Genomic DNA, 9559 nt, shown 5'->3' on the forward strand with positions numbered 1-9559 from the left:
CCCAGAAAAAGGTAGTTTATATCAACCTAGGAATCCCATTTTAGTAAGTGTAACATGGAGTCTAGCTTCAGTTGTTATCTGATTGGTATTGCATGCCTGGTGACTTAGAATATGATTCTTATTAATGGGAGCACAGTTCCCTGGGTATCCAATCCAGTGCTCTGCCTTGGGCATTGAAACTAACCCACAGTTCAACCCTGTATTATAAAATCCAGTAGACTCATGTCCTTGTCGTTTATATAAATCTATTAATGCTTGTCAAGTTCCTTGTATCTAGTTAGCTCACTGCGTACTTAGGATCAGACCAAAAGAGTTCACTAATGGTACTAGAAAATAGGAGATCGCGTTAGTTCTTGGGAAAACGACTTCCGAACCACCAATATATATTGGTACAAAGAAGTTACCATATCCTCCGTACAAAGCAGGCATTAAGAACATAAAGATCATAGCTAGGCCATGTATCGTTATTATCACATTATAAGTAGCTATCGTCTCTGTACAAATGATCCGCGATCCAGAACTGTATAACTCAAATCGAATAAACAAAGACATTATAGTTCCTAGAATACTGAAGATGACTCCGGTTATGAGATACAGACAACCAAGTTCTTTATGATTGCAGTACACCACCACCCCACTGGACTGCTTAAGACAGCTAAAAGTGTTGGATTTCAATATCACGGTAATCATGTTTGCTTGGAAGCTGTAGTCATTATAACTATTGATTTAGTATAAGCATAGAACCAATCCGGTAGTAAGATATACGATAGTAGCTAATCTACCATATAAGATATAAGTCGCTTGTGGAATAGCACTACCAATAATAATCAAGAAGATCATACTGTATACCCAAATAATTACCCATCCACTGACTACATTTCGAGTCATAAAATGTTGTCGTATCAACATTCGAGTATTCAAAGCTCGAATTTCAGATAAAAGAGCTAAGTTAATGAGAGAGGACATAAATACTAACAAACCACCGGTTTTGGATGGGATTACTTTTAACACCGCATAATATGCTAAAAAGTACCATTCAGGTACGATATGAAGCGGAGTTACAACCGGTTCACTGGTATGGAGTTATCTGGGTGCGATAATTCAATCAAACCAAAAGCCGTTTGTAAGAAAATTAAACCAATTAGATAGGATAGACATTTAGCATCGGTCATTAACATATGAGGATAGAAGGCTACTTTAAGTGCGGAATCAATACCTGCAGGGTTACTAGAACCATTTAAATGTAAATAGAAGATGTGTAATACAATTAGAATGTATACCTCTGGATGTCCGAAGAACCAGAATAGATGTTGATAAAGTACACTATCACCAGAATACATAGAATCATAAAATTCAGTGTTTACGTGTAGATCAAGAAGGATCATAACTAATCCACCAGTAAGAATAGGTAGAGTGAAGACTAACATAAGGGCAGTAAATATGATAGCCCAGATATATAGAATATAGTTCTTAGCACCAGCATTAGAACCCATGAAGACGCAAGTACCAAGGAAGTTAATAGAACTTAAAATACTACTAATTCCTAGTACTGCAAGACCTCCGATAATCCAATCAGTTGCCTCTGGATTTAACACCATCAAGCTAGTACTTAGTGGAGGATACATTGTCCAACCAAGACCACTACCAAACTCGGAACAAATACTTTGAGTTAACAACACAGAACCTAATGGTACTAGAAAATAGGAGATCGCGTTAGTTCTTGGGAAAACGACTTCCGAACCACCAATATATATTGGTACAAAGAAGTTACCATATCCTCCGTACAAAGCAGGCATTAAGAACATAAGATCATAGCTAGGCCATGTATCGTTATTATCACATTATAAGTAGCTATCGTCTCTGTACAAATGATCCGCGATCCAGAACTGTATAACTCAAATCGAATAAACAAAGACATTATAGTTCCTAGAATACTGAAGATGACTCCGGTTATGAGATACAGACAACCAAGTTCTTTATGATTGCAGTAACACCACCCCCACTGGACTGCTTAAGACAGCTAAAAGTGTTGGATTTCAATATCCTACTACATTAAGATTATTCCACATCGGTTATGTTCTAGGCGTAATATATGGATTCTTGTTCTCACTCATCTTAACAGCGAGAGAAAACTACTACTCAGATGCTAGTCTAATCAGTAGCATCGTACTTGGAGTTATCATCTCTGAGACAGGATTATTTATCAGCTTTTTCTGGGGAGTATATACTACGAGTTGGACTACTGGTTTAGATCTTGAAGGTCTTTGTTTACCGGATCCAAGTTCTCTTGTGCTTTTCATGACCATCATGTTAAGTGCATTAGCAGAGCATAGTTAAGATGATAACTATTGTGGATATAGAACCAATTGAACACCATGTATTAATATAACAAAGATAATCAGGGTAATCTGGTATCCTTCTTGGCATAACGTTGTGTAGTTATATGAAGCGTACATTCCTAATATCTGGAACAATAGATTATGGTTAGGTAGTGGAACAAGGAGAGCGTCTGTTGTACATCAACACTAGATACTGCTAATACCATGTAGAGGTATAGTATATAATCCCTGCCCGGTGCAGTAAAATGTAAACGGCGGCTGTATTATGACGGTCCAAGGTAGGTAAATCCTTGTCGGGTAATTATCGTCGTGCGTGAAAGTTGGTCCGACCTTCACATGTCGTTTATCTAAAACTTTCTTAAATAGAATTATCTTTGAATATGAGGATCCAGATGGCCCGACGGTTAGACCCTGAGCACTTTACATCCTTAAAATCATATACAGGATCAAATCTTCCTTGAGCGACTCGACAGGCACTAGAGATAGCGTGAAAGCTCTTTTGATTTCCATGAACGGAGTTACATATTAGATTCTCTTCGCTCCTATGGTATTTAGTAAGTTAACATTGAAACGTATCCAATGTAAAGTTTGAACGTAATCCAGTTTTACCTTCTATGTTGTTATGTTAACCAAATAAGTTTCATCGTTGTTGATATTTCATTGACATGTTGATAACATAAATACTAACAAACACCCGGTTTTGGATGGATTACTTTTAACACCGCATAATATGCTAAAAAGTACCATTCAGGTACGATATGAAGCGGAGTTACAAACCGGTTCACTGGTATGGAGTTATCTGGGTGCGATAATTCAATCAAACCAAAAGCCGTTTGTAAGAAAATTAAACCAATTAGATAGGATAGACATTTAGCATCGGTCATTAACATATGAGGATAGAAGGCTACTTTTAAGTGCGGAATCAATACCTGCAGGGTTACTAGAACCATTTAAATGTAAATAGAAGATGTGTAATACAATTAGAATGCAACCTACAAAAGGTAATATAAAGTGCAATACAAAGAATCGTTTTAATGTTACATCAGATACATAGTATCCACCGAGTAACCAAGGTACTAAATATGGTATTGGAGAAAGGAGATTAGTAATGACTGTAGCACCCAGAAACTCATCTGTCCCCATGGTAGTACATAACCGAGGAAAGCAGTGGCTATAGTAAGTAGATATAAAACTAAACCAGACATCCAAGCAGTAGTTAAATAACTATAGCTGGAGTTATACATACCTCGAGACATGTGTATTAAGATACACAAGAAGACGAAAGAAGCAGTTGTTGCATGCAACATCCTAAATTCCCATCCTGCTGCTACCTCTCTAACTAGATGTTGAACACTAGCAAATGCACAAGATGCTTCAGAAGTATATCGGAACGCTAAAGTGATACCTGTAATTATTTGGAGTACAAAGGTAATTGCAACTAAGAAACCAAAGTTATAAGATGAATTTAGATTGAGAGCACACCGATAAAAGACGAGGTGTGCCCGGAATAGACTCATGGAAATTTGGTGTGTTCTCGAAACCATGCTAGCACAATAGAACTTCGTTAAATAACTACATATTAAAATGAGCGCATGTAAACTAGTCTTAAACACACCGCTCGTCACGTAACAAATCTCAAATCGTACTGTAGATTTTATATATGTACCGTAACTATAACCATGGTGACATCCAATGTTCACGCTCATGGATTCAGTGTCCAGGACTACCTGGCGCTTAATAACGATTCCGTCTTCCAGCTTCCAAGCAAACATGATTACCGTGATATTGAAATCCAACACTTTTAGCTGTCTTAAGCAGTCCAGTGGGGTGGTGGTGTACTGCAATCATAAAGAACTTGGTTGTCTGTATCTCATAACCGGAGTCATCTTCAGTATTCTAGGAACTATAATGTCTTTGTTTATTCGATTTGAGTGAACACATAAGATCATCGAATTTAACGGTATGCTCCTGAAAGTAACGGTACAAGCTGTAAACAAAGGACTCCTTAACTTAAACTGAGGAGTCAAGTAGGTACAAACCGTACAAGGATTAATTATGTCCATCTGTGCATCTAAGTTGAGACTATCGGTTATATATTTTAGACGCTAACTTCCCGGCTAAACATCCCTTTTCTTTGAAACACACTTCCCTTCTCGCCGTTAGCATGATCTCAAAGTACCAGAAGCCATGTGATCTATATAGTATAACGGGACATTAGACCGAACCTGCGATAGATAAATATATCTTGGATGATTGTATATTAGCGGCTAAATGTCAATCAAACATGCGAATTTTAGGTTTTCCATGAAATCTATTTGGAAGAAGAGGCTTGATAGTACTACCGTAAGTACATAATATACAGTCCCAGCAGTAGCGGTTAAACTATAGAAGAGTCGAGTATTATCCATGCATACCAGGCGTAAAAAGCGTTCATCCAGTTACTAAACAGGTGCCAGGCCAACAAGAATCCGATCCGTGTATTCCGTACAGACTAACATTAAGAAGGCGACTACCAAAGTGAATGTCATGATATTCGTACAGCTTGTATACAAATGTTGGTTTTTCAAATATACGCTGGATACCACTATACTTAATGCACTTAACATGATGGTCATGAAAAGCACAAGAGAACTTGGATCCGGTAAACAAAGACCTTCAAGATCTAAACCAGTAGTCCAACTCGTAGTATATACTCCCCAGAAAAAGCTGATAAATAATCCTGTCTCAGAGATGATAACTCCAAGTACGATGCTACTGATTAGACTAGCATCTGAGTAGTAGTTTTCTCTCGCTGTTAAGATGAGTGAGAACAAGAATCCATATATTACGCCTAGAACATAACCGATGTGGAATAATCTTAATGTAGTAGGATATTGAAATCCAACACTTTTAGCTGTCTTAAGCAGTCCAGTGGGGTGGTGGTGTACTGCAATCATAAAGAACTTGGTTGTCTGTATCTCATAACCGGAGTCATCTTCAGTATTCTAGGAACTATAATGTCTTTGTTTATTCGATTTGAGTGAACACATAAGATCATCGAATTTAACGGTATGCTCCTGAAAGTAACGGTACAAGCTGTAAACAAAGGACTCCTTAACTTAAACTGAGGAGTCAAGTAGGTACAAACCGTACAGGATTAATTATGTCCATCTGTGCATCTAAGTTGAGACTATCGGTTATATATTTTAGACGCTAACTTCCCGGCTAAACTTTGACTTATTAAACCAACCTGGGATCATAAAAGTACTATGTATGGTAAGATTGAGCGTGGACTATCGAATGAAACAATGTGCTCCAACGCTAGTCTAAGTCTCTAACATACCTTTTACCTACAACTGTACGGAACGTAACAAACCTCCAGGCAAAGAACTTGGTATTCTGTTCTAATTCCCCGTGGTAAACACAGTCAACGAATGCGGAAGGAGCATTCATATGTTATGCAGTGTCTTAGGAGAGATACTCTAGATTTAGCATTCATCTACAGCTACGGTAACTGTTGTGTTTAAATAGCGGTTAACCTTTCCTTTTCCTTATGTACTCAGGCATGCAATACCAATCAGATAACAACTGAAGCTAGACTCCATGTTACACTTACTAAAATGGGATTCCTAGGTTGATATAAACTACCTTTTTCTGGGGAGTATATACTACGAGTTGGACTACTGGTTTAGATCTTGAAGGTCTTTGTTTACCGGATCCAAGTTCTCTTGTGCTTTTCATGACCATCATGTTAAGTGCATTAGCAGAGCATAGTTAAGATGATAACTATTGTGGATATAGAACCAATTGAACACCATGTATTAATATAACAAAGATAATCAGGGTAATCTGGTATCCTTCTTGGCATAACGTTGTGTAGTTATATGAAGCGTACATTCCTTAATATCTGGAACAATAGATTATGGTTAGGTAGTGGAACAAGGAGAGCGTCTGTTGTACATCAACACTAGATACAAGGAACTTGACAAGCATTAATAGATTTATATAAACGACAAGGACATGAGTCTACTGGATTTTATAATACAGGGTTGAACTGTGTAAAGATCATTGTGTTATGGTTCTATCACAAACCATTGAGATTACGAAGTTATGGTTTTGGGCTCGTGAGTGTCTCTCAATAACTAGCTGAGTGCTTGTACGATAATTATATCAATGCAGTACCAATTAAGGCGTGTAGCATCTCCTATGCTCCTTAACATCACAGCTATGTCGAATTATCGCACCCAGATAACTCCATACCAGTGAACCGGTTTGTAACTCCGCTTCATATCGTACCTGAATGGTACTTTTTAGCATATTATGCGGTGTTAAAAGTAATCCCATCCAAAACCGGTGGTTTGTTAGTATTTATGTCCTCTCTCATTAACTTAGCTCTTTTATCTGAAATTCGAGCTTTGAATACTCGAATGTTGATACGACAACATTTTATGACTCGAAATGTAGTCAGTGGATGGGTAATTATTTGGGTATACAGTATGATCTTCTTGATTATTATTGGTAGTGCTATTCCACAAGCGACTTATATCTTATATGGTAGATTAGCTACTATCGTATATCTTACTACCGGATTGGTTCTATGCTTATACTAAATCAATAGTTATAATGACTACAGCTTCCAAGCAAACATGATTACCGTGATATTGAAATCCAACACTTTTAGCTGTCTTAAGCAGTCCAGTGGGGTGGTGGTGTACTGCAATCATAAAGAACTTGGTTGTCTGTATCTCATAACCGGAGTCATCTTCAGTATTCTAGGAACTATAATGTCTTTGTTTATTCGATTTGAGTTATACAGTTCTGGATCGCGGATCATTTGTACAGAGACGATAGCTACTTATAATGTGATAATAACGATACATGGCCTAGCTATGATCTTTATGTTCTTAATGCCTGCTTGTACGGAGGATATGGTAACTTCTTTGTACCAATATATATTGGTGGTTCGGAAGTCGTTTTCCCAAGAACTAACGCGATCTCCTATTTTCTAGTACCATTAGGTTCTGTGTTGTTAACTCAAAGTATTTGTTCCGAGTTTGGTAGTGGTCTTGGTTGGACAATGTATCCTCCACTAAGTACTAGCTTGATGGTGTTAAATCCAGAGGCAACTGATTGGATTATCGGAGGTCTTGCAGTACTAGGAATTAGTAGTATTTTAAGTTCTATTAACTTCCTTGGTACTTGCGTCTTCATGGGTTCTAATGCTGGTGCTAAGAACTATATTCTATATATCTGGGCTATCATATTTACTGCCCTTATGTTAGTCTTCACTCTACCTATTCTTACTGGTGGATTAGTTATGATCCTTCTTGATCTACACGTAAACACTGAATTTTATGATTCTATGTATTCTGGTGATAGTGTACTTTATCAACATCTATTCTGGTTCTTCGGACATCCAGAGGTATACATTCTAATTTTACCTGCTTTTGGTGTAGTCTCGCAGACATTATCTATGTATGCTGCTAGATCTGTCTTCGGTGGACAATCTATGATCTTAGCTATGGGTTGTATTTCTATTCTAGGTTCCTTAGTATGGGCACATCATATGATGACAGTCGGTCTAGAGGTAGATACCAGAGCTTATTTCTCTGCTATGACTATTATGATTGCAATTCCTACCGGTACTAAGATTTTCAACTGGTTAGGTACCTATATGGCTAGCCATACAACTACAAGAACTGTAGATCTATGGGCTGCTCTTAGTTTTATCCTATTGTTTACTCTAGGTGGTACTACAGGTGTAGTTATGGGTAACGCTGGTATGGATATTGCCCTACATGATACATACTATATTGTAGCTCATTTCCATTTCGTATTATCTCTTGGTGCAGTACTAGCTACTATATGTGGCTTTATCTTCTATAGCAGAGATATGTTCGGAGATACTGTAAATCTATTCCATGTAAATACCGGTGCTTCTCCATATTTAAGCATCTGGTTTGTAGTCTTCTTAGGTAGTATCTTATTAATTTTCATCCCTATGCATATACTTGGTTTCAACGTTATGCCAAGAAGGATACCAGATTACCCTGATTATCTTTGTTATATTAAATACATGGTGTTCAATTGGTTCTATATCCACAATAGTTATCATCTTAACTATGCTCTGCATTAAGTATAGTGGTATCCAGCGTATATTTGAAAAACCAACATTTGTATACAAGCTGTACGAATATCATGACATTCACTTTGGTAGTCGCCTTCTTAATGTTAGTCTGTACGGAATACACGGATCGGATTCTTGTTGGCCTGGCACCTGTTTAGTAACTGGATGAACGCTTTTTACGCCTGGTATGCATGGATAATACTCGACTCTTCTATAGTTTAACCGCTACTGCTGGGACTGTATATTATGTACTTACGGTAGTACTATCAAGCCTCTTCTTCCAAATAGATTTCATGGAAAACCTAAAATTCGCATGTTTGATTGACATTTAGCATCGGTCATTAACATATGAGGATAGAAGGCTACTTTAAGTGCGGAATCAATACCTGCAGGGTTACTAGAACCATTTAAATGTAAATAGAAGATGTGTAATACAATTAGAATGCAACCTACAAAAGGTAATATAAAGTGCAATACAAAGAATCGTTTTAATGTTACATCAGATACATAGTATCCACCGAGTAACCAAGGTACTAAATATGGTATTGGAGAAAGGAGATTAGTAATGACTGTAGCACCCCAGAAACTCATCTGTCCCCATGGTAGTACATAACCGAGGAAAGCAGTGGCTATAGTAAGTAGATATAAAACTAAACCAGACATCCAAGCAGTAGTTAAATAACTATAGCTGGAGTTATACATACCTCGAGACATGTGTATTAAGATACACAAGAAGACGAAAGAAGCAGTTGTTGCATGCAACATCCTAAATTCCCATCCTGCTGCTACCTCTCTAACTAGATGTTGAACACTAGCAAATGCACAAGATGCTTCAGAAGTATATCGGAACGCTAAAGTGATACCTGTAATTATTTGGAGTACAAAGGTAATTGCAACTAAGAAACCAAAGTTATAAGATGAATTTAGATTGAGAGCACACCGATAAAAGACGAGGTGTGCCCGGAATAGACTCATGGAAATTGGTGTGTTCTCGAAACCATGCTAGCACAATAGAACTTCGTTAAATAACTACATATTAAAATGAGCGCATGTAAACTAGTCTTAAAACACACCGCTCGTCACGTAACAAATCTCAAATCGTACTGTAGATTTT

At 37.4% G+C, this 9559-nt stretch overlaps 3 protein-coding genes across 3 annotated transcripts; 1 reads left to right on the top strand and 2 right to left on the bottom strand.

The window, feature by feature from the left end:
* Positions 1 to 4780: 4780 nt before the first annotated feature.
* On the bottom strand, positions 4781 to 5275 carry BESB_081130 (uncharacterized protein; the record flags this gene model as incomplete). The annotated part of the gene is made up of 1 exon (XM_029366463.1): positions 4781 to 5275. The coding sequence occupies one exon, from the start codon at positions 5273 to 5275 to the stop codon at positions 4781 to 4783; it is 495 nt and encodes a 164-aa protein (XP_029214820.1).
* Positions 5276 to 6428: 1153 nt separating this feature from the next.
* BESB_081140 (cytochrome b) lies at positions 6429 to 6928 on the top strand (the record flags this gene model as incomplete). The annotated part of the gene is made up of 2 exons (XM_029366464.1): positions 6429 to 6442; positions 6544 to 6928. The coding sequence occupies 2 exons, from the start codon at positions 6429 to 6431 to the stop codon at positions 6926 to 6928; spliced, it is 399 nt and encodes a 132-aa protein (XP_029214821.1).
* A 1808-nt stretch (positions 6929 to 8736) lies between these two features.
* BESB_081150 (putative apocytochrome b) lies at positions 8737 to 9420 on the bottom strand (the record flags this gene model as incomplete). The annotated part of the gene is made up of 1 exon (XM_029366465.1): positions 8737 to 9420. One exon carries the CDS (start codon positions 9418 to 9420, stop codon positions 8737 to 8739), a length of 684 nt encoding a protein of 227 aa, XP_029214822.1.
* Between the last annotated feature and the right edge of the window lie 139 nt (positions 9421 to 9559).

Source organism: Besnoitia besnoiti (assembly GCF_002563875.1).
Source record: "Besnoitia besnoiti strain Bb-Ger1 chromosome Unknown contig00084, whole genome shotgun sequence".
NCBI classification, from domain to species: domain Eukaryota; phylum Apicomplexa; class Conoidasida; order Eucoccidiorida; family Sarcocystidae; genus Besnoitia; species Besnoitia besnoiti.